The following is a 26,675-nucleotide window of genomic DNA, read 5'->3' as shown; positions in this document are numbered from 1 at the left end:
ATACCATTAATTGAACAAAACTTTAAAAAAAACACTGTGATTAAAAATAAAGTATTTTTTAATGACAAGGGTAATTATTTAAAACAATTTAAAAAAAATATTAAATCAGAAAAAATATTTTTAAATATCCATGATTATTCAGAACCTACTAAATATTGCATTATTAATAATAATTTATCAAAACAATTTTAAATATCAATCGTTTTTAAAAACAAAATAAAATTACACAATAATAATGAGTAAAATCATTAAAAAAACGACATTAAAAAATAAAAAAAAGCATATACTTTCAAAAAATATTCAAGTTTATACAAATATTCCAAAATTTGTGAAATGAAATGAAAACATTTATAAGAAATAAATCAACCGTATATCATGTAGAAACATGTTTTTTTTCTGCATCAATAAGGCTGTTTACTGATGACACTAAGATTCTCAAACAGATTGTCAACCCTTCCGATTGTTCAGTATTACAATCTGATTCACTGTCTTTTAGCACTTGGTGCTCATCCAATAATCTACATCTCAACTAAAGTAAGTGCAAGGTTATGAGATTTTTTCGGCTGGAAAATCCAATCATATACGACTACTTACTGAACGATGAAATATTATTTTGTCTAGTAAACGAGATTTACGTATTATACTTGAGACTAAACTTTCTTTTACAAATTATACTAAATGTGTTATCAATTAATCCTTAAAACTCCTTTAATTTATTAACAGAAGCACAACTGACTTCAAAAATACCAATACCCTTAAAACTCTCTTCTATTCCCTAGTTCGCCCGCACTTAGAGTATTCCTCTGTTATCTGGTCTCCATATTATGATCTTCACGTTGAAATATTGAATCAGTTCAATATCGATTTTTAAGGAAGATAGGCTGGAGGTTGGGCTTATCCAAAGACCAATATACCGTCGAAATAAATCCAAGACCGTCAAAATAAATCCGACCTTCTAGTCCTATTTGAAATTCTCAACACACTTATTGATGCGCCTGATCTACTGAGCTCAGTTAAAATAAATATCTTAACAAGAAACCTCAGACAACACTTAATCTCTATGGTTTTCATTCTCTTATGCCCAGAATTGTTAGGTCTGTCAACATAGCTCTATAATAACAAGTTGTATTCTTTCAAACAATCACTGAATCAAATTCAATTAGAAACATCTCTCTCCCGCTTCCACTCCCACCAAATCTACTATATCCCGTTGCGTCTTTCTACTTTCATTTGTAAAAAATTCCTATGTATAAATATGTTCTTAAGAATGCCCATTGAGCGTATGTATAAATAAATAATCAAATAAATATTCTAAAAATATTTTTTTATAAACTAAATACATCCATGTTGATGTGTGTGGATTCAAAATTTTTATTTAGTACACTGTCTGAAACAATTAATACTAAAAATATTTATATTGCTCTGCAATAACAGACGAGTATAAAAAATATATGCTGAAAATAATCTTATTTCAGTAAATCCGATGATTCTTAAAATAGAACATCTATTTTCATTTCTGCTGAAAACGATAAACCCCGTCAATCTATAGCACAGGTGGTGCTGACCGATGTAGAAATCTGGATTACATTTTAATATGCAAACGTTTAAAATTGAACACCCCAGCCATGAACCAAATTGGCTTTTATACTTTCCCAAACAAATTGGAAAAGTAGATTCAACTAGATTACGATGAAAGGGGAGGAGGTTCAACTTATACGGTCCATAAAATACTCGATTAAAAGTTTTTGCTATACTGAATTTGGAAAAGCTAAAAACAACTTGAATTGTGTGGATTCCGTAAATACTAACACTTATCGACTTTTCAAGCGATTACTCAATCTAAAAGCTATATTTTCATTTATTATACTCACCGACGTATAACAAATAGACACGTTATTTCCTTACGTGCGTGTAATGTTAAATACGATTTTATTTGGCTATTACTGCTATTATTATTATAATTTAAAAAATTGAAGAATCAGCTTGTGATCCCGTGACTAGTGTCTCGGGCTTACGGCCCAAAGCTCCGTGGTTCAAATCCCACTCTACCCCAACTTGATTCCAATTTACCAAAAGTGAGTTATTTACATCTCGTTGAAAATGGCCATCAAAATTGAATATTTGGTTAAATCATAAGAACACAAATATTTATTTACTGAATATTTTGAGTTTGTCTAAATTTTTGGTAGAAAAAATGCCCACAAAGACTTCAGCGTCTGACTGTGAGCCATTTTTTTTTTTATGATTAAAAAGTTAATAGCATACAAATATGGTATGACATGACCATAAAAAGAAAAGAAAGAAAAGGTTAAGAAAAACCAAATTAACATGTGCTGATATTATGAAAACATGATTTATTGCAGTATGCATTGGTTGGTTTAAGTGGCCACTTTACACACTGTGTAACATTCACAAGTCTGCTTATGTTTGAATATCTGTATTCCTTTAATTATTCTATCTGTTGATCTTTGTGAAGTAAAAGAGCTAAAATCTTATGTGAGCGAGATTCTGACCTAATAAATTCACACACATACTGCAACGCCCGAAAACAATTTTTATTTTTTCAATTCAATTCAAATAAATTAAATTAATTTATTCTTGTCAATTCTTGTCAACAAAAATTTAGACTAACTCAAAATATTGTTAATAATTTACTGGACCACAGATAAAGTCTAAGGTATTATTAAGTTTTTTTTTTAAAAACCTGATTGATTGAACATGTTTAATATAACTGTGTTGTTACAAAATTATTTATTTAATTTCTAATCGAACCAAATTTCAGCTTAATCAATGCGTCTATTCTTTTAATCAAATTGGAATTTACAAACGTGTGTTTTTTCAAATTCTGAAAAACGATTTTTATTTATATGTTTCAAGAACAGTAAATTTTCTTGCATAGTAAATGGATATTTGTTCCATATTCATATTTTATTCGGAAAGACTCATAAAAAATCTAATAAATAGATTCAAAATATACATCCACGTGTCACTTCGATCATGAATATTTTCTACCTTCCATATATCGCATCAAAATACCTTCAGAACGCTATTCCAACAAATAATCTATTCAAATCCGTTCGAGATGGCTGCATTCTCATTAATATCATAATATTTTTTTGATCTATGATGATGGAATCAATGAGTTCTGATTATGTTTTCGATTATCATAAATCAAAAAGAATACTTTCAGATAATTTCATAGTTCTCTGGGCGCATACGCGCGTGAAAAAATAAAACCCTTAAATCAATATGATTAATATTTAAAGCATTAACTTTGTGGTCAAACATTTAAAGAAATGTTATTAAATATTTGTATATAACCACCCACCAAAAAGACGGGCACGTCTCAAAACCGGTAGACGTAGAAAAGACGGTTAGTGGTTATATACAAATATTTAATAACATTTATTACTCTAATGTCAAGTTCATTAAATTTAGTATTGATCCTAAAGACTCAAAACATCATATTCATAATCCCATTTTTTATATTTTCATTTTTTTTTTATTTTAATAGTATAATTATACATTTTAACAATTTAAAAAAAAATCTCTTGTTATATTTTTACTCAAACTTTTAAGGGTGGGATTTATCCCACCAAGCCATTTTCTGTAGCTTGTTAGTGTATTCTTATTCTTTGAAATGAGGGTCAGTGGTATATAGGCTCTTGACGTCACTGTGACCCGTGTAGATCTATTGTGATCGGTCTCCGTAAATTAGTTCCCACTCTCCAAGATCAGGTCTTTAAAGGAAATGGCTACCGTGTGAAAAGCGAGTAATCTATTCAAATTTATTAAACACTCTATTCAATTAAATATATAGAGGTCATAATAGATTACAACCGAAGCTGGAAAAAACAAATTAAAGAAACATAAAAAAATGCACAGAAATTGGCATACATTTATTAAATCTTGAATGCTCAACATGTGAGGCAAAAAGGTTAATTTGCTTTTTGCAAATGAAAGCTATTGTTTTGGCATATAACCAAGAGCGGCTGCTCTCGTTAAATGTTTGAACCACGAAAAACAGCAATAACAGTCTTCAAATACTCTTAAATATTGGTGGAAAACGACTTATTGAATTGACAAAACATCTTTTAATAAAACCGGCTGAGTCATATAAGATGAAGATTGACCTAACCAAAAGACATTCCATATTCCTGTTCTAATACTCAAGTGTTAAATTGATTGAACACCTTGCTAGAATGAACCTTTCTGTTACTTCTAGCTTAAAAATGTAGGTCTGCAGGGCAGATGAGGAATCTTCTATACACATTCTATGTGAATGTGATGCTTTACATCATAAAAGAAGCTACATCTTCGGGGGACCACTAGGTAAACCTGAATGTTAAAGAGCTCGCTCCTTACCTAATATCCCGATACTTTATGGATCTGGGCTTGGAGGGGGTGATTTAGCAAAATGAGAACTCTCGTCTTCCACACAATTGCCAGGCTCTTTGAGGGCCTGGGCTTGGAGGGCGAGAACTGTTCACGGAAACCGGTCACAATAGTTCTTCATAGGTCGCATTGACGTCAAGAGCTTGTATAGATCGGGTTGTGGTCCTGTGGCTAGTGTCTCGGACTCACGGACCAAAGGTCTGTGGTTCAAATCCCACTCTACTATAACTCGATTCCCATTTTCTAATAGTGAGTTAGTTACAACTCGTTAAAAATGGCCCTTAAAATTAAATATTTGGGTAAATCATAAGAACGCAAATATTTCTTTAAAAAAAAAATGTACCAAATAAAAAAAAAAAACATTTTTGCTATTGTAGTCTAATACCCATATGCAGCGACAAACCTTAAGGTGAGGAGAGTACATTCTATTGTCTTCACCTGCGGGTTATTCTCTGCATTTGAAATTAGAATGTACTTTCCTCGCCTTAAGTTTTGTCCCTTAAGATGAGGAGAGTACATTCTATTGTCTTTACCTGCGGGTTATTCTCTGCATTTGAAATTGGAATGTACTTTCCTCACCTTAAGTTTTGTCTCTGCATACGGGTATAATGGTCATTGATAGATACTACAGCAGTAAAAAAGAATATTTTAAAGAAGATTTAAGCATTCACTATTCCGTTTTTACTATTACATTAGTTTTATTTTTAAATACTCCTGAAAGAGCTGAAACTATTTTAATTATACAAAAATTCTTCATTTTAAACCATTAATCGAACTCCTATTTTGTCTAATAACCCAGCTTTGTCTGCACACATTTGACACACTTTTAAAAAATCTGATTGTTGAATAAATATTTTTCTTTTTAAACGTTAATATTTTTTTAAATATTTGTTTCGCAGCTTTAGACGCTCCACAGTTTCTGGAAATGCTAGGCCATGAATTGGTGGCCAGGTGTTGTTCCGGGAGACTAGAAAGGGCTCTTCGGTGCCTTGGAGGAGACCTGCAAGATTTTTTAGCTACCCTGGATAGCGTTCACGATGTTCTTTATAATCAGGTGAGCAGAGAAATTACGTTAATATATTTTTATAAACGACAATTAATGTGCATTTTAGTTTCAAAACATATTTCAATATACAAGGGGGGGTCTAAATATTTAAGAATAGTGTTCATTAAATCTCCTGAGATATTTGGACTAAACATAAGGAAGCTTTAATAATATACAAGCAAACACTCTCAAAAACACGATCTGACTACTCTTTATACAAAAATATTTTCGTATTTCCTCTTTGGATTATGTCACTAGTACAATTATCTAAAATATCATTTACCCTTAGACTAACAAATTACAACAGAGATAGAGAACATTTAAGATAAGGATATATGGAAGTTTAGGCATTTTCAGTGCCTATGACCTGTCATTGGCTGATTTAAGTGGCCATTTTACACACTGTGTAGCACTCACCGTTTTGCCTATTATTGAATATCCATATTTCTTGAATTCTTCTATTTGTTGATTTTAGTGAAGTTAAAGGACTGAAACCTTTATTGTTGTAAATAAATTCATTTGATTGAATTATTTCACAGGCAATGCCTGAAAACAATTAACCTATTTGAAAACTTCTTCTTGGATCAGATGGTTTTATTACGATATTTTTAGTTTGTTCAAATGTTTGTAGACAACAGACTGGATATCACCTCTTAAGAAGTCCTGTCTAAAATATCTAGGATATCCTTCTATAATTTTTTTTCTATCTGTGTTGTAATGTGTTAATCTTAATGAATCCCTAGGTGGTGATATCCAGTATTTTGTCTACAAATATTTGGGCAAACTCAAAATATCGTAACCTTTAGACTGCTAAACAACGATATTTTATGGTCGTTGTAATCCAGGCAATAAAATTCTAACCTGATTGTTTCGTCATAATTCTTTAACAGGAAACGAGGTTTGACTTTTCTTCATACAAGAGTATTCCCGTATTTTCTCTATTGATTATGGCATAAGTGCAATGTTTTTTTACACAACATAGAATTTTAACAATGGCGCGATTACATTGTTTTGCTTTTTTAATAAATTGTATCTTTTGAGATGCTTGAGGTGCTTTGGCACCTAGAACCATATTTAAAAACCCACAAAATCACCCAGTTTCATCTGTCGTCTTTGGCATACAAATGAAATAAATAAATATATGAAATAATGAATCAAAAGCAAAAGGTTCCGAAACGAAAAGTTTTATTCTGATACTCTAAGTAAATAAGTAAGTAAATTAATTCAAATTAGTTTTTGCGGAAATGTTTTATCTTGGTTTTTAAAGTTACTTAAAAGAACGTCAACAGATAGTGAAACTTAATGATACTTTTAGTAATACAATAACTTGTTCAGATTTTGGGATACCGCAAGGAACAGTAATTGGACCTATTTTATTTATTATATGTGTTAATAATATTTTTAATATACAAAATATGAATGGTGATATTATTTCATATGCTGATGATACCGTACTCATTATAAGGGGACTTCATGGGACGAAGTAAATTTAATAAAATATATATATTCATAAATAAAAAGAATGGTTTGATGACAATATTTTGTCTCTGAATACTGAAAAAACATATTACATCACTTTTACATTGAAAGAACAAATTATACCTCATATAAAAATTTGTATACAAAAAAAAAATGCAATGAAGGATATCAATTTCATAATGATTATTGCCTTCAAATTACTGAAAAAAACAGCATTAAATATTTAAGCATTATAATTGATAAAAATATAAAATGGAAGGAGCAAATAAATAATATTGTAAATAGAATGAGAAAACTTAAATATGTATTTATTAGATTAAGGAATATATTAACAATCGAAAAATTAAAATCAATTTACTTTGCATTCGCTCAATCCATATTTCAGTACGGAATAATCGGATGGGGTGGTGCTTTTAAAACAAATATTTTACCAGTTGCAAAAATACAAAAATTAATTATAAAAGTTATTTTGAAAAAACAGTCGACTTTTCCCACAGATCAGTTATTTAAAAAATTTGAGGTTTTAGAAATGAAATTGCTATAAAAAAAAATTGTTTGCTTCAAATACATAAAGATAAAATAAAAAGTAGTATTTCTAGGTCTCAAAACATAAGTACGCGACCTAGAACAGGTGATAATATCTTAATTCCTAAATTAAAAACAACCACTGCACAACATCATTATACTTACAGAGGAATATTTTTCTTTAATGAAATGAACAAAGATTATAAAAAGTACAGTCAGGAATACAATATATTTAAAAAAGAAGTAAAAAAATACATCTGTAATTCTTTTTTATGTAACACTGTTTGAAAACATCGTTTATATCTTTTTTGTAATTTATATATTTTATTTTAAAAATATTATTGATTAAAATAAAATAATCTATTGTAAGACGTCACTCCCCATTATGTACACAAGAATTGTTTATTTCTTTTACGTAATGGGAAACGTTAATGTAAATATATGTATTTGATTATTGTAAAAAATTGTATTTAGTTGTAATATTGTATTTTAATTTGTTATTAATAAATCAATTGACCGTAGTTAAGCAGAAAGCAGGCAGCCATACAAAAGTGAAACTGAGGAAAATAACTTTTGTGAGAAAAAAAATCAAATATGTTAATGACTAGATTTAATGATTTTTATGACAGCCAGATGTAACAATAAATAAAACCTTAAAGTAACTCTGAATGTTTAGTGATATTCATTTTCATGACATTTTAGCATCATGAAATTTTCAGAAAGTGATTATTACAGTTTTTTGTATGAAGCGGACTAGCTTTTTTAAGCAAAACATAGAATTGACCTTCCTCAACACCAGTATCTCATTTTCTCAAAATTGTGGACTGGCTGCTTTCTGTATAACTACAATCAATTGGACGTCGTTATGCAAAAAGCAGCCAGCCATAGAAAAGTGAAACTGAGATAATTGCACTTTTATGAAGCGAATGAATTATCCAATCTCAGACAAACAGTCGAATGTTTTTGACTTTCCAAAATGATAAACAATGAATACATAAGTTTTTTTTTATATTAAAGAAGAATCTTTTGTCAGTTTTAATGAAATTTAAAATACCATAAGATTTTTCTAATGCAGTGGGTGTTTTCTGGAAATTGAGAATTGCCGTTTCTGTGATCAACACCATATTCAGAAAGTGGTTATTATAGTTTTTTTTATGAAAGCGGTCTGGCTGTTTTTGACAGAACATAGAATTGACCTTACTGCACCTGATAACATAAATTTCTCTTTTTTTTACTGTGGACTGGCTGCTTTCTGCATAACTACAATCAAAAGCTCCTCTACTGCATATCGTATTAACATAATTTGATGGTTAATTAATTAATTAAAATAAACAATCGAAAGATATAGTTAAATAAATATAACAGAGGATATTCAATTCAATGGATAAATATTAATAAAGACCCGATTCACTTCACTGTGAAAATGTTTCTAAACAGTATTTCAAATATTAAATTGAGTCAGTACTAAGTATTGCAATTAACGGAGAAAATTGAAACGCTAATCTACTTTATTATAAATACAACATAGAAATCTGTTTTATCTATCCACAGCAACATCGACCTTAAATTATTACGAAATAATTTCAACATTAAAAACCAAAACATATCATGTTTTTGTTTTTAATGCGGTTATCCTGAGAGTATTTTTCAAACTATTCTGAAAAAAATTTAAATCATCTAGGATCTTTCTTATTCTTCCAGGACGACCCTTCTCAAAATCCCGGACAGGAGTACGAAGCAGCTTTTGTCTGCAGCCCCACAAGACATGGCCAGCTGGAATTACACTTTACAACTGAAAGAGAACCAGTTGCCTACCTCTTAGTGGGAAGCCTCAAAGCAATAGCCCAGATATACTACAATACGACTGCTGTCATAGAGTTTCACAGATACAGCAATGACCCGAGACATTTTAGGCAAGTTGTTTTATTTTTATTTAAATGAAGTAAAAAATAAATGAATTTCCAACCAATTCGAAAAAAAAAACAATAAAACGAAGAAACATCGCAAGTAGGCATCAGTGTGTGTCTGGTTCACTGACGGCTCCAGACCAAAAATATGGGCAGTGCATTTCTTTATAAACTTATATATTCAGTTCTATAATATTATAACAATATGATAGGTCTGACGTGATGAATTGGCAATAGTATGACAAATTACAACCCGCGCATCGGAACAAGGAACGCTAAATTTACCTAACATTATACGCACGTTATAAGATACTAAATCAACTAAATTCGTAATAATATCATGTCATTACACATGTTCAAAGTGACATTGCAAACGAACTTCAAACTTCAAATCTGCGCATGCGTTGGCAATGCCCGGAGTATGTATATGACCTTCTCTCTCTAACGCACGATTCACCGGTATAAAGCGTTATCTATCTCGCTCAAATGACGATCTTAGAAGAAATTACATATTTCATAAAAATTCAGGGTAAAGAATTGTGCAATACAGAATATGCACAGGGACGATTGCGCATGCGTAGACAAGATGAGAAAATCGTCCGCTAGAGTCGATATCGCTAGATCTTTTGGCGCTAGTATTGAATATTATGGTGTTTACGTGTATAATATTGCACAGAATCCCGGTTTCTTTGTACTTATAATATATTTTTACTATCAATAAAATTAATAATTTATTTCCACATATTTTTACTTGGCAGTGCACTGCACTTATGCACATACTTAGGAACCGCCTCTGGTCTGGTTAATAATAAAAACCAAATATTTTACATAAAAGTTTGTAAAACATGTAATTTGAGGGGTCGGTAGTGTAATGGTTATAAGGATTCCCGCCGGGAAGGCTTCGGATTCGATTTTGGTGAGAACACAAAAACTGGGCATGATTTTTCTCAAGTCTGGGTGTTTTGTACTGTAATTTACAAATTGATTGGGCCTCCTGGCGTTGATGCAAAAAAAACATAATAAAGTTTAAAAAAATATGAGTACACTGAATGCAAAAATGCAAAAATTTTGGAGTTTTTTTTTTTAAAAAAGAGCTAATAAAATCGGGTTGTGGTACCGTGGCTAGTGTTGCGGACTCATGGTTTAGAGGTCCGAGGTTTGAAACTAACTCTATCCCAACTTGATTTCCATTTTCTCAAAGTGAGTTATTTACAACTCGTTGGAAATGGCCCCAAAATCAAAATATTTGGATAAATAATAAGAACGCAATTATTTCATTTAAAAAAAAAAATATTTTTTTTTCAACAACGAAAAAATCATTATCATGGAATTCCATCGCGCATGTATCAAACAAACATACGCCAAAAATAAATAAATAAAATAAAAAAAAGTGGAATTCTTAAAGTCTGATTATTTACGGGGCTAATGATTTGTCATTGGCTGATTAAAGTGGCCACACTTCCCCTCGTTTAAAATAAATTTCAATATTAATTACTCCCTAGAAAGCAAAATTCATCATTGTCGACATGCATTTGGACAAGGACAAAATAATTTTAAAAAATTGTTTCTATAGATACGAAATTACCGCCATTCCTCACGCCGCCCCTGCCACCTCCAAGAGTCGCCCACCGCCCTCAACCATTCCTGCAGAATCCGACCAGTCTGATGATGATGCTGATGACGACTTTTTCGAAGGATCCAAGGATCCCGAAAAACTGTCTACAGAAGCGGCAGACCTGAAAATGGGAGTAGGAAGCTTTTGCAAAGCGTTTCCTTGGCATTTTGTCATCGACAGAAAAATGGAAATCGTCCAACTGGGTAAGTGATTTTGATATATCGAAAAAATATAATCTTTTGACTCGTTTTTTTTATGTATCTATTTCAAAGAATTATCAAAAATCGCATTTTGGTCAAATAAATAAGCGTAACCGCACAACGTTGATTTGGGTGCATGGACAAGGGGGCAGCTGTTGAATAAGCTAGGCTGGGAGTTTAGAATAAGACTTAGGCTGTGAACCAGGAAGCAGAGTTTAATGTTCTGGCTTAAAGTACTTTTTAAGCACTATGTGATGAAACAATTTCACAAGGTTTTGCAAAGCTTTGTTTTGATCTACTAAAAGTAAGCTGAATCACAGTGAAGATTATACTTAAGCTCTCACAAGGCACTACATATTGGGAATGAATCTGATTTAAGTTTTTAGATGCAAGTAACGCGTTGCAGGTTATAAAAAATTTGATGTGAATGTGAAGCTTTACTTCAATGTTATAAAGTTTTACTTTTCTCTAACGCTTCTCTTGGTTCCATTCCAGAAAAGCCTCCAATTCCTGATTTTTCATAGTAAGTTTACACATAGTGGTTTCAGTTGACTCTAATTTTTTGATAAGCTTTATCCACCTGTCACCCTCCATGAAATAACCCAACTTCAGCTCATCATAGCTGTCGGCTATCCGTCTAACTTATGTTTGTAAAGCTGTTATTGCATTGCTAACATCTAAGTTAGCCGAAAATGGGGACTGTGGAGAGGAGTTGATGTCAGCTCCCAGAAATTTTCTCATCATCTTTTTTGGAGGACATTTTGATATTCGTAAAATTCTGTATTAGTATTAACAGGAGACAATTTTGTATGCAGTAAAGGTATGTGCGCCTTCACTCTTGCAAATCCGCAACTTGCTAGCACGAAATCTGAATGACGACACTTTGACCCATCAATCAGACAGTCAGGATATTTAAATGACCTCACTGCCCGCTAATAGAAATTTTAAAAAAAATCACAGGCCAATAGGAGAAGAGCACTGACAAAGCAAAAAAAGATTGATAAAGTTTTGAACTTTTTGAGAACGTTTTAACTGTTTTTATCTATCCTAGCCTTAACATATACTCTAAGATCCTAGCACTGTAAATAATATCAAATATGAGAGCCAAACTTAAAAATTACCAAAACGTGTACTATTTACTTTTATAAACTGCCTTTTTTTATATATTTTTTTTCACAAAGGTAAGATACGGATTGTTAACTTGCAAATAGGGGTGGGAGAATTATGTGAGAGCACTCATCGTCTACCTAAAAGTCTATAAGAACTTTGACTTGGAGGAAAAGATTTAGCCATAAATTTGATTGAGACAATACCTTGCAAAAAAAAAGTGGTAATTTACACGGACTTACGAAAAATATCAATGTTCAATGTTTTTATAGTACAAAATAACTGTTATCCTAGTACTTACAATGAACTAAGTGTATGTCCTTCTCCACAAACAAGAGCTTTTCTTTTTCGGAAAGGTACAGCGTTAGAATAAAAAATACCAAACTTTTACGAATATTTCTTATAAGAAAACTATAATAAATATATTGTATGAAATATAATTAATACATATTTAAAAAAATTAAATGAAAGAACATATTTCTGATTAAAAATAAATAGGAGTTAGGAAAAAAAACGCAAAATTTTTATTTTAAATAAATTTCTATTTATCCTCTTCAAAATACTCGCTATGTGCAACGATGCATTGATGCAAACGCTTAATCCAATTGTTCATGCACTTTTTGTAGGACTGCAAAGGTATGACCATTAGTCCTCGCAGCGAATTTTCTTTTATGGCATCAATCATCTCAAAGCGCGTTCTTTTAAATAGCCATTTTAGTCTTAGGAAAAAAAAAAAAAAAGAAGGGGCATGGTCTGGAAAAACGGTGCTTGGCTGATGGCAAATGTCGATTTTTTGGACAAAAACTCCGAAACAATCAACTCTGTATGAGATGGCGTATTATTGTGGTGAAAAATCCATTAATTGTCCATTCATTTGTTGAATAAGGAATGCCAACCCAACCCGGAATTAAAGTTTAAAAATGTTTTCGTGTACACGTGAATATTTGAACATTTTGGAGTAGGATGAAATATCTCAAAAACGCACGCAAAAATAAATAAAAAATGTTAAAAATAGTATTCATTTTAAAATCGTAAATAATGACGTCACTCCTTATATCTACGTGTTGTATTTCTGGATTCCGCTTTAAAGCCCCCGCACCTTGTAAGGAAAGTTTCGACCGTAGAAAACATTTCGGTTTGTTGACATTTCAACCAGAGATTATGTCAACTTTCTATGTTTTTCTAAATTGAAACGTTTGTAAAAGCAACCATAATATAGAAATGAGCAAATAACGATCAACTAAATGAAGTAATCAAAGCAATATTCTATAGATTCTTGTCAGTTTTGTTATTGGCCGGAGAAATACAACTTACGCGGTCAGTAAAAGTAAGAACGCCAACCGTTTCATGACGTCACTACTGAAAAGTGACACACTGATTACAGTCATTTGGCGCGGTATTTGATAAAGGTAACTTTAAAAAATCATATCTTTGTAAATAACGCAGAAAAAAAAAAAAATTTTGCTTTGTTAAATAGTACGCTAATAGGAAAAATAATAATTAAAAAACGGTGGAATTCCTCATTGAATTTAGTGTTTTTGGGACGAAGTGGGCGGCGACGCGTTTCATGGCCAAAACATCGATCGAAATATGATTTGCCAATTCATATGAGAAGTTAAATAACGTAACAAGCTCTCGGATTAATACTCATTGATATTTAAACACGGTGTGCTTTACCGATTCGATGTTTTTTTCGGTAATTGACGTTGTTGGACGTCCAGTATGTTATCATTATCTAAGCATTCACGAACGTCTTTGAACCTCTTATTCTATTTGTATGCCCGTGTTTTCAACACACGCGATTCTGCAAAGCCTTTATTTAACATTTTCAATGATTTGGCAGACGAAATTTCATAGGCAACACAAATTTTGAGGCACGTTCTTTGTTTCATTTTTTTATTCAGTGTGTACATCGCCACACAGAAATTGTTCAATTCACTCAAACAGACGCAGACTACAGAAAATCTGATCGCTGTCAAACTTTGACATATTGTCAAGAATAGTGCTGCCAACGTGATTTCAGAAATTGAAGAAATTTCCGTTTATTTATATGCGCACACTCTCCACGCAGTAGCCCGTTTCTTCAAAGTATTATACTCGGAAAGCGAGAATTAATTTAAGGGTACCCGTCACAATAAATTTACACAAGTCGTAGTAACGTCGGTACTTTATTTAACGCTGACCTTCATCAACAATAAAAGTTTTTTAAATTATAATTTACGTACATATAATTAAATATGAGTTATTTCCTAATTAACGCACTAAAAAAATTGTGAAAAATATTTCCAGGACCTCTAGTTAACAGCTCCAGCTTGGACACTAAAATGATCTTTTTGGACGGTTAAAATTAACATAACTACAGACTGAATATACAGGTTCACATACATAATAATGTAAAGCTCGTATCAAGAAACGTTATCGTGAAACGTTAACTTTTTAAATACATTAAAGATTACTGTCCGTATGGTATGCAAATCAAGAAATATAAAAACGTGTGCCTCTACGAAAAATATTTCTTTATCCCCGACTTTTACGAGAACACAGCCACATTTTGGAATGTTCGTTGTCTTTCATATACATTAAAATGATAAATCTTCCCAGAGGTTACAGCCAGATTAGGGAAATAAATTTTCTTTAAGTACTCGCGTTAAGAAAATACAGACAACACAATTTTTGCGAAATGTGAATTTTTATGACCTTAATACAATAATAAAGAGAGTATTATAAATTACATTAATTCAATTTCAAAAATAAAATTAAAGTGTTTTTATTACCTTTTTTCTCACTTATGAGAAATTATACACTAACCAAAAAATATTTTAATTGTATACTACAAATTTTCTGACCGCGGCGCCATGCTTTTTTGAGTTTGGGCATGCGGTTATGTTTTTTATCATTACGTTAGTTTTTTATATTTTATTATATTTAAAATAATTAGGTTTATCTGACTAGATACGTTTTTTTAATTATTATTTTAATGTTTACTTTGTTAAATAGCTAATCTTAAGCATGTTTCACATTTTGTGAAATGTTTTCCTCGGCACGGGACACCCCAATAAAGGAACATTATTCTGTATAAAAAAGAATACACTCAATGTAAAAGTATTTTAAAATAAAATAAATAAATAGGACTCTTATGTAAGTGGCCTCGAAACCGGTACCCACATTCCTATGTACATAATATCATGTAAGTAATATATACTATAAATTGATATTTTTCGGTGGTTCTGTGAGATACAACAACCATCCATAAAATCAACTCAAACGATGTTACTTTGTGGTATTACATATAAATATATATATATATATATATATTATCCATTACTTTCATATATAATTCATTACAAAATAAATAAAAAAATAGCACTATGAATTCATTCGATTTAAAATATTTAATTGAAATGTCAACTGGCCGCATTGTCCTAGTAATTAATAGTGCTAAAAATGGCCGCGTGGAGCGCTATGTATCCTGCAATACGACGCATGAAAGTAATTATGGTCTTTTGTCAAAAGCACCATCTCAAAGAAAAATAGTCCTTAAAAAACAATGTTTGAAATACTACTTTCCAACAATGTTTGAGTAGGTCCAAATGCTTGCAAATGAGGAAATATGGATGTTTAAACATGGACAAAATGGTGAATGTTACACGGTGTGTAAAATGGCCTCTTAAATCAGCCAATGACAGGTCATAAGCCCTGTAAATGCCTAGGCTTCCGTATTACCTTCTCAAAAATGTTTTCCTTCTGTGTTGAAATAAATTTAAATACTGCTTTCCAAATCAAGAATCTTCAAATAATTTGTGTAATATGAAAGTTTAATATAGGAGAAAAAACCCGCACTGGGGTAAATACATTCAAAATAAAGTATACTTATTTGTATGAAAAAATAAGCTGGAATAATCGGCCAGTTTCTTAGCTCACCGCAGGCGCTGGGCGCGCTTTATTAAAATTTATATTTATCTTAGGATAAAAATACAAACCTTGGAAATTATTTAAAATAAATGTTTAATATTTATTTGTTTTTCTGTAAATAAAGTTAAAATAAAACATTATTATTGTTAGTCAAATATAATGGTAAGCTGCGCATAATTGCTTCTATACGCGGTTCGCCCCTGTTGCCTAGACATTAAGTTCTTCAATAACTTATCCATCTTATTTGAGACGTCTGTCTATCGAGAACAAATTTTCAAAAAGCTATGTCTTTTGGCAACAATTTGCAGGTATTGATATTTAAAAAAACAATCGATAAGCGATTTTAATTAAAAGAAAAAGCACTAATTTAAATACAAAAGGAAAATTCAGACTGAAAATATTCGAATTTAACTTTAACATTGACGTTTTGTAGTATTAATTAAGTTAATCGCGTGGATAAATTTTCCACTTCAATTAGTATTTTTGGACTGTAAAAAATATTTTCACTGTAAAATGATATTCTTGCTTTACAGTAAAAAATTGAATTTTTCGAGCACAAAATAATGCGGAAACGAATATTTTTTCTGTTTAAGTTTTTTTTCAAAATAAGTCTAATTAATCGTAAGAGTTAAAAATTGTGTCGACTAGTATGTTTCCACACAACGTCATAGGTAATTTAATAAATTTATTGACTTGGTGTTTATTTTGTAGAGCTCCATATTATTTATTTATTAGTTACCAATTTATTTTAAAGAAACAAAAAGTCAACAATGATACAATAAATTTGTTTAAAGACAGACCAGCGAAGTTTCTAAATAAAAATCATACATATTATTAAATTGTGTTACAACAAAAGGATGTGTATTTGCATAAAATAAGTGTAAATGTGTATTAGAGTGGGAGTAAGTGTTCAGGTGTGTGCATCATTAAAAAGTAAGTGGGATTGTATCGCAGCCAGAAGTAATATATGAAGAGATGAAAAAAAAAACATCATAGTTTAAGCAAGAACGAAAGAGGAAAGAGTATTGTGCAAAGTTTGTGCTACAGACTGGCAGATGGAATAAATACTTATTTGTTGTCACGCAAAAGGGGACATTAAGATTAATTTTGGAGAGTAGGTTAAAAGAGTACTTTATTATTTAATAATTTATGTAAATAGCATAATTCAGATACAGCGCGTCTATTTTCAAGGGCAAAACATCCATTTTGTTAGGCAGATCGGCTGTTAGTACAAAGCGTTTAATTGTTTTTATAATATAGGTATTATCATTTTAATATTAAAATTAATCAATAATTTGAGTTTACCTATAATTGTTTTTGTTATGTTTAAACACAAAAACAAAATTTCCGATTGTTGTTAGGTCTTTTTAGGGCATTTTAAAATTAATGTGAAGGTTGAATAGATTGAAGATACTTGAATAGCTTTATAATTCTAGGTACTTAAGTAGCAATAAATGGAACGAAAAATTATTGTTACTCTTAAAATTTTACTGAAATGTAACTATTCGCAAACTTTTTTTATGACAACAAAGCATAACGCTATTTAAAGATAGCATTTTAAATAAAAAAATAAAATGCTTATTATACTACAAATACATTATGATCGACGCACTTGTTTGTTGGCAGATGAACGTTCGAAATGGCCTGGTTCGCGGAATGCGTTTTTTTATTTACTTTGAAACTGAACCCTAATGCAATGAATGCTTGAATGCAATTACCTACCTTGTACTGGAGTTCTAACACCAGATTGTTTATGACTTTTCACGCGATAGTCAGGATCAGATCAAATCCTGTGGTCAGGAAGGTGGGCATTTGACGTGATATACGATAACACGACACAGTGGATTTAATGTGTTATTGATCGCAAAAATAACGTGTTCGCCATCGCGGTAAAAATATCAAAAGGCACATGCACGAACGATCAGTTCAGTTGTTATTGTAGGGCAAAGACAATATTGGTACCCACAGTAGGCATTGCAACATCTAAACCAGGGCCTAGTAGGTAGCAAATAAATTTGATCGTCTCAAACTAGTAAACATGCTCTAAAAATATTAAGTAAATATGGCGTAACCACATTTAAAAAACTATTTTCAAATGTTGGATTCATTTAAGTCGTAAATAATCGTACTAGAAAAATGGGACAAAAGTTGTGGTAAAGCGGCGTTCGAGCCAAGAACATTCGAATCCAGATTTTTCAACTTTACTTTCGGTTTAACACGTGAATCTGTTAAAGTTTCCGGTACCGTTGAACTAGTGAAGTTATGAGTAAGTATTCAGAATCTTTTCTACCCTCTGGAGGGTGATTAAATTTATATTTTTTGTTTTTTTAATGCAAAAACACTTTATTTCATATAATGGCCATGCTGATAATTAAACGTCAAAAAATGTATAAAACAGTTAAAAAAACAAAAAAAATAATAATACGGTTTGGTCAATTCAACAAAAATAATTGTTTTGGGCAATGCTTTAGGTCGCAATAATGTTCTAAATGAAAATCATCATGTAAGATTTGACGTGTTCATATTTATTTAACGTTTAATCATCAGTGTCGCCACATATGAAGCAAAGTGTAAACGCATGCAAAAAATAAAATCTCCAGATTAATTTCTCTCTAGGGAGGTAGAGAAGATTGATAATACCACCCCAGTAGTGCTATTCTAAACCAACCTCGCGCCCATAGATAACACTTTTACCTCGCGTATTTACAACAAATACGTGAGATAAAATCTTTTTCTACAGCCGCGAGAGCTTTTAGAATATCACCCCTGGTGGTTTAGAAAAAACAAAGGCGTATGTTAGAACTTGTTAAGATCTAAAAGTTTAAAAATACAAGGCATTTAAAAAGTTTTGTTACTTTTCCATTGGAGTCAGTGAAAACTTTGCTAACTAACTTTTTTGAATCCAAGAAAGTCCATATTTAATATCACTTACTCTAGGATAACGTTTTATCTTTACAAAGATACTAAGGCTACCAAATTACAGAGAGTTTCTCCAGGCAACTTTTCTCTCGCAAGTAGCAGTTTTTTCCAGTATATGAGCATCGCAAGAAGGCTTACATATGTCTACAGTTGCGGTATTTGGTGGGCAAGCTGCATCTGGAGCAGTGAACAAATAAGACGTAGAGTAAATAAAGTAACTCAAGCAACAACAAATACGCGTTGACAGTTGAAATTGACAAGTAACAGTATCACAGGCGGGGGATGCGCGCGCATCTTTGTATAAATATTTGTTGTAAAATAAGACGCGTTCTAACTTTTCTGAATTTGACCACAGATCAATTTGTGTATACACATCACAATATTCTTTGGTTAAATACCGTTTTCTGAACAACGTAACACGAGTTTTAGACATTTTTTTACTCAATAGGATGCTAATAATATGTTTCTCACATGCATTTGAGAGATGTTTCATATTTGCATTATTATCATGTAAGTATGTTAAATAGGGATGGAATGACTGAGAAAGATATTGAAAAGACTAAGAAAGATATTGAATCGGGTTGTGGTTCTGTGGCTAGTGTCTCGGACTTACGGACCAAAAGTCCGTGGTTTGAATTCTACTTTACCCCAACTTGGTTCCCATTTTCTAATTGTGAGTTATTTACAACTCGTTAAAAATGGCCCTCAAAATTAAATATTTGGGTTAATCATAAGAACGCAAATATTTATTTATATAAAAAAAAAGAGGTTGCAATTGCATGGATCAGAGTGAACAGGAGCGATGTACAGAATTGGGGGAAAAAGGATCAAAATAGGCTGAATGCTGTCAAAATGCGATCTCTTAGGTATGTAAATACTCGTAAGGCCTATAAAATAATCATTATCGACAAAACCATGAAAGGAGTTCTGCGTTGGTTTGGACATCAAGAGTGAATGGACAGCGAGAGAATGGTATAAAAAAATATGCGAATGTTGAATGGATGCAGAAATCGAGGGAGACCGAAAAATAAATGGCTTGATCAAATTCAAAAACATTTGAACGTAGTTATGCAGAAAGCAGCCAGTCCACAATTTCGGAAAAATGAGATATCGGGTGGGTGCAGTAAAGTCGATTCTATGTTCTGCTAAAAACAGCCAGACCGCTTCCATATAAAAAAAACTGTATTAATCACCTCCGGAAAAAGATGTCGATCACAAAATCGGCATTTTTCAATTTGCAGAAAACACCCATAAAACTAGAAAAATCTTATGGTACTTTAAAAATCTTTTAAACTGGTAAAATACACAATAAGATTCTTGTTTGTAATATACAAAAAAACTTATGTATTCATTGTTTATCGTTTTTTAAACTCAAAAATATTCAAACTATTGTGTAGATTTTATAATTCACTCTTTACTTTTCTATGGCTGGCTGCTTCCTGTATAACTACGTTCATTTAATGATGGACTTGTCAAAAGCCGGGATAATTGGCGCGGGCACAAAAAAATGTATCAATGGAGAGGAAACGAGATCTGCATTATTTTCTACCCATAACCCGAAAGACTTTTGCTTAAGGAAAAAAACTATTTTTAATGGAGAAGTTAAGGACTACATTTTCACTAGCGGGGGAGATTTGAGTGATAAACTGCTTGATGATTTTCCGAATACATGACTATTTTTTTTTTCTCATTTTTTATATACTTAATATAAAATAAAATATAAAAACCAAATGTTTGAGTTTGCTGTTTACCATATTAATGTGCCATTTATTTATTTTTTACAATTATTATGACATTTTTTACCCATTGTAATATGTGTAGTGATATACTTGTATCTTTGTGTGAACTAATTATTCGTTCCAACACAATATTTTTGGTCCTGGTTTTATGTCTTAAAAAATGTGTAATAAACTGTTCATAAGTTAATTATCAACGCTATAGTAAAATGACGTTCCATTATCTCTGCCTGGCCTTACAGTGAAACGGCGAGATGGTGTATTTGTTTGTAAATGTTCAATGAATTCTTTTAAAAATATATCAAGTAGAACCAAACTTGGAAAACTGTCAATAGATAACCTCGATCTATTGGAACCAATTTTGTCGCATCGTAGCAAAACACAAATCGACACTGTTGTGTTCACAAAAACAAAAGACATAAATAGTCGTAACTCGCTCGACGATGATCAAAATCGTACGAAGCGCTAGCGAAGGCACATCCCGACAATTTACACTCGAAACTTTGAGCGCCGTACAACTGTTTCTCGAAATGTTCAAAGAACAATTTAGATCGACAAAGTTTGAGAGGCTGCGACAAATAATAATACAAGAGAGACTTTATTCGTTTCTCATTACGACACTCTTAGGAACTTTGTTGTGTGAACTTTTGACTAATTCAACCTCTTCTCGCCTTTTTTAAGAAAAATAAAAAAATGGCGCTCGGGTAAATTTGAAATATAAATACTAGCGATACCAGCTTGATGTAATATTTCAATCTGCAACACGATTCAATTTCAATGACGTCACAGAAATACACTAACGCAGACGAAAACTTTTTTTGGACAGAGACCTTTTAGCATTGTGGCTTTTAGAATTTATAGCAAGGTTGGAGGTATTTTATTCACCCAACCTGATAGAACTTTTGTGCAAAAAATAAGTTACCAAATGGCTAATTATGTTTAGAATGAAAAAAACAATAACACTATCTAAAGACAAGAAGGATGAAATATATAATATACATGTGTGTATGTATGATGGTATATGTAAGGGTATATGTATGTATGTGTATGTGGATATATGCATGTTTATATATTTGTATGTATGTATTTGTATGTATGTATGTATGTATGTTTATGTGTGTGCACATGTATGTGTATGTATATGAATATATATGTTAGTCTGGAGTATACGTATTTTATTCAAATAATAATTTTCTGAACTAATGTTAGAAAATATTAGTATATAACCACTTATAAATTTTTTTAATCTACCGGTTTCGAGACGTGCCCATCTCTTCGTCAGGACACTCAGTACACCAACATTCAAATACTTAAAATTGATGGCAAATGTGAAAGTGTATTTAATACACCTCCACCTTCGCCATCACATTTACTTTAATGTAACAAAAATTATTAAGATATGCTGCAATTGGTGTACCGATGCAGTGACCTATGCACCATTAGGTGGGGAAAGGGAATGATGATGATGATAGTAGATGTGCACTCGGTGGAAAAGGGTAAACTGACTCCCAATTAAGAATCAGTTTATTGGCGTTTTTAAAGCTTGGCATTCAGTTTTATTCCGTGCCTTACTGGTAACTGCGAATTTGAGCTTCAAACTTTTATTTTTCCCTTTTTGCGAAAAAGTTCCACAATTATTTTTTGATTTGATGGCCTTCAATTCAATAAAAGAGGGTAACGGCATAAAAGGAAAGATAACATTCTTATTTTTCCTGTTAGTTTTGCTGTTTTCTCTTTTAATATAGTTAAAAATAATATTTTTGAATTTATGAAAATGCTATTAAGAAAATGGTGTTTGATTTTTATATGAATTACCGTGTTATTTATTTTTAGAAAAATAAAATTCCTAAATTGTTTGAAGTATCTCGATATTCTTAACATTCAAGTTTTAAGTGAACATTTCTGGTGTTAGTTTATTGTAATTTATCATACAGATAAAAAAACCATAATTAAAAAATATGTATTTTAAACCATGTTTTAGTAAGTGAAACAATTCAACAGACTCTTATTATCATCAACATTCCCTTTCCGCACCTAATGGTTCATAGGACACTGTATTGGTACACTAATTACAGCGTATCTTGATCATTTTTGTTACATTAAGGTTAGATGATTAGGCTTCAGGTACCAGTCCAGGCTTTGAAATGTTCCGGAGTGAAAACACCCCTGTAAATAAATGTTTAATATAAACCATGTCAGGTATAGACCTCTCCTATACCTTAAAAACAGATTGTTTCATTCACAATATCAATTGTTGGAAGAATCGGAAAGACATGAGTATTTTAATGTACGCGAATTACTCAGTATGTAAATTAACTGTATAAATAAAATGGATTGTCTCATTCGCCCAAACCACTATTGAATCAACTGCTCCATAAATATATAGCTTTTGTTCTTTCATTGTGCGTTTTGTTATATAAATAATAAAGATTTACATTAATCAATCATAAACATAAATACGTAGTGTTAAAAAAATGTCTTAACATTTTGTTAATTAAGTCTTCTTTGTTTATCCTCAAATGTAAAAATATTTTTTTAAAAGTATATTGTTAAGTGTCCTCGGCACGGGTAACCCGGTGAGATCATATTATTTTATTATTTATCATAGTTTATAATGGCAAAAAAATATGAATAAATAAAACCAGAGATTGTGATATTTTAGTGCTTGTAACAAGTAAATTTCATGTTCTGTTACCAAAAAAGCAAAAATGGCCATAATTTGATAAAAGTCAGGAAATTATTCGGTGTAGTCATTCTAAAACGCCTTTCTTTCAAAATCGGGTCATTAAAAAAATTCATCGTCATCATTCCCTTTCCGCATCACAGGGTGCATAGAGCACCTCATCGGTAAATCGCAGCGTGTTTTGAACATTTTTGTTCCATAAAAGCAAAATGATCTGTCTTACGTTTCAGGTGCCCAAAAACACCTTTTTAAATCAATATATCATGTCATCCATGTCAGGAATCGAACCCGAGACCTCTTGCATGGTAGGCAAATTCGCTGACCACTTCACCACGATGCCGATATTAAAAAAAAGTTCCCTTTAGTAAGTGGTTTAAAAATAAATTAAATATTTTGTTTACGCGATTACTAAATAACATATTTAATTTGTTCAAATTCAAAAAGAAGTTTCTTGCAACAGTTAAATTACGAAAGTTCGAACAGGAACAGCAAGAGCCACAATTCTCATCTTTCTTCAATAATTATTCATTCATCCGACTTCCCCTAACTCAGTGGTCGGCAAACTCATTAGTCAGAAGAGCCAAAGATCAGCAGTACAACAATAATTAAGAACTCTTTTGAGAGCCAAATTTATTTTCGTTTTGAAACATTTTCTCTTGAAAGCCAACAAACCTTATTATATAGCAAAAGATTTCAATTTTTCGACATGTGTACATTTTTATTATCTATATTTTTTCTATTATAATTTTTAGTATTTATATTATTCTATTATTATTTTGTATGTTGCTTTGATTATTTTGTATTTGTTTTAATATGTTTATATTGGTTATCGTACTTATTATTACATAACTTTTCTGCATTCCATTTTTCGACATGCATAAATTTTTATTATCTATAATTTTTAGTATTTTTATTTTTCTATTATTATTTTGAATATAATTTTAATTATTATGTGTATTGTTTTGATTATTTTGTTTATTGTTTTAATATGTTAATAAATATTTTTGATTTATGTATCAAAGAGTTCCGACTCAATACGGAATTTTCTAACAAGTCGGGACATAAAAACATATAATTGTGTCTATGATAAAATTGTGTATTTTGTGCATTAAAATAAATAAGAAAATAGAAGAAGATTTGCATATTTACTCTCCATGTTAAGAAAAAAAATAAAAAATTGGTTATGGTGAAGAGGCTATTGTACAGTGAGGAAGTTCAGTGTCGGGTTGGTTCTGTTTTTTTTATTTGTCAAAAGACTATTAAACTAAACAATTTTTTTACATATCGTATTATCAGCGCTATGATTTTTTGAAGTTTTGTATTTCTGAAATAACTTCGTGTGATGTCAGAGGTTGTTCTCTGTTAGTTCTTCCCATTGGTTCGTTTACGACCAGGCAACCGGATATTTTTCACATCTCTCACATCATTGGTTGGTTCATATGAACTAGTGACGTCAATCAAAGTAGTGCGTTTTCATTCAATTATTTTTCATAATTTTTTATACATTTTTAAGAAACTTTGCCGTACAATTAAATGCTATATTTTTTACCGCGGGCAAGAAAACATTTTTGTATTCATTTTCCCGTAGGGCTATAGTTCTTCATTATGTTGACAATCTTGATAACCAATTGCAAATCATTCCATTTGTTTCTTGAAATGTCTAGGCACCGAACGCTTTTTTAAGAATGATGCAATGGTAAACAATTATCTCGTGATAAATTTCTGCCTTCAAAATAGATACAAAACCTTTTCTCACTCCGGTTTTAATTTTAGTTCATCTGTTAAATTGAAACGATTTTATTTGAATTAATGATAATGTTTCTCTTTGTATTTGATGACAAAATCTGCAATATCTTCGCCACGTGTTTGACCTTTCAGTGACAATAATCCTAAAAGTTTTTTAATAGGACCGTTGACAATATACGCGAAAAGAAAAAAGACTGTGTGAGCCTTACTCGAGTGGCTAAAGAGCCACGTGCGGGTTGCCAGCCGCGGTTTGCCGACCACTGCCCTAACCAATAGCATGAAAAAACGGGGCCAGCACTCTATTTAGCTTGACAACACCACAAAAAAAAAAAACCTTTTAGTTGAACATAACTGAAATAATAAAATCACTCTTTGACTGACAGATTTTTAAATATATGTTTAGACCCCTGTATTAGTAGCCTTGTGTCATATACAAGGCTATGGTACTCGGAAGAATTCGTTATTGTTTATCTTTGAAATGGGATGTTTAATCAATGATTTTGGTTTACTACCCTAATGAGTCCAATCATCATTGTTGCAAAGTCTAAGAACAATGGCACGTGATAATTACTTTTAACGACAATGTAAATATTGGTTAAAAATATCTATCTTCCTTGCATTCTGCTTCAGTCCGGTAAAGATTTGGGTCGTTTTGAAAGTACTTTGGTGATGATGACGGAAGTTTGCTGCATCAGCTAGCGTTGGAAAAAACATTTTAGTGATTTTACCCGTAGAAGAAGCGCGGTAATGATTCTCCCAACGCTGCTGCGTATTTTGTTTAAACAGCGCTTGGCAAAGCCAAGGGGAAATTCTGAGAAGGAAATCGCCGTTTTTCTACAAGTTGTGGCTCTTGTTCATCTGTTTTCTCATTTCTTACGATACCAGCATGTCCTCTCATGCAACATATTTGAATAATCATCCCTCTGATTTTTAAATGCTTAATTTTACTCTGAATATCTACAATTAATGGATTTACCGACCAAGTATCAGTTATTGACTGGCAGATAACGTTTCTTGAAATTAAGACTTAACATTTGTATCAAACTACAGCCTTAACGTATCAGGTGATCTCTATGAACGGTTTCGGAAAAGAGTGTCAGTTTTCATCGCAAAACTTTTAGTAAGTTTTGATTGATTGAGTTTATTATTATATATGACATATCATTGTAGAACAAATTATAACGTTTTGTGCTTTGAAACCGAATTACTCGTGCATTAAAAGCTTTGTGGTGGAATTCACTTTGACCGGTCAACCGTGATTTTGGTACTTTAGGGAACATCGGTCTTAAATCTAAATAGCGTTGACACCATATAGCATTGGTGGCTTTTGATATGGATATTGTTGTCTATCATGTATGTATGTATGCATGTAGGTGTGTCAATGTATGTGTATGTATGTATGTATA

At 31.4% G+C, this 26,675-nt stretch overlaps 1 protein-coding gene across 1 annotated transcript in view; it reads left to right on the top strand.

The window, feature by feature from the left end:
• The window catches only part of LOC148273795 (head-specific guanylate cyclase-like), a 59,124-nt gene that overhangs the window by 9,693 nt on the left and 22,756 nt on the right, over positions 1-26,675 (top strand). The window contains exons 3-5 of the mRNA XM_088238181.1: positions 5,295-5,449; positions 9,146-9,357; positions 10,925-11,169. Of these exons, the coding sequence (XP_088094307.1) occupies positions 5,295-5,449; positions 9,146-9,357; positions 10,925-11,169 (612 nt within the window). The remainder of the gene's footprint in view (positions 1-5,294; positions 5,450-9,145; positions 9,358-10,924; positions 11,170-26,675) is intronic.

This window comes from Micrasema longulum, unplaced genomic scaffold (genome assembly GCF_059751315.1).
Source record: "Micrasema longulum isolate JH-2025_06_02 unplaced genomic scaffold, ASM5975131v1 h1tg001833l, whole genome shotgun sequence".
Classification (NCBI taxonomy): Eukaryota; Metazoa; Arthropoda; class Insecta; order Trichoptera; family Brachycentridae; genus Micrasema; species Micrasema longulum.
The sequence above is the reverse complement of the archived record's forward strand: the minus strand, read 5'-3'. Positions and strand labels throughout refer to the sequence as shown.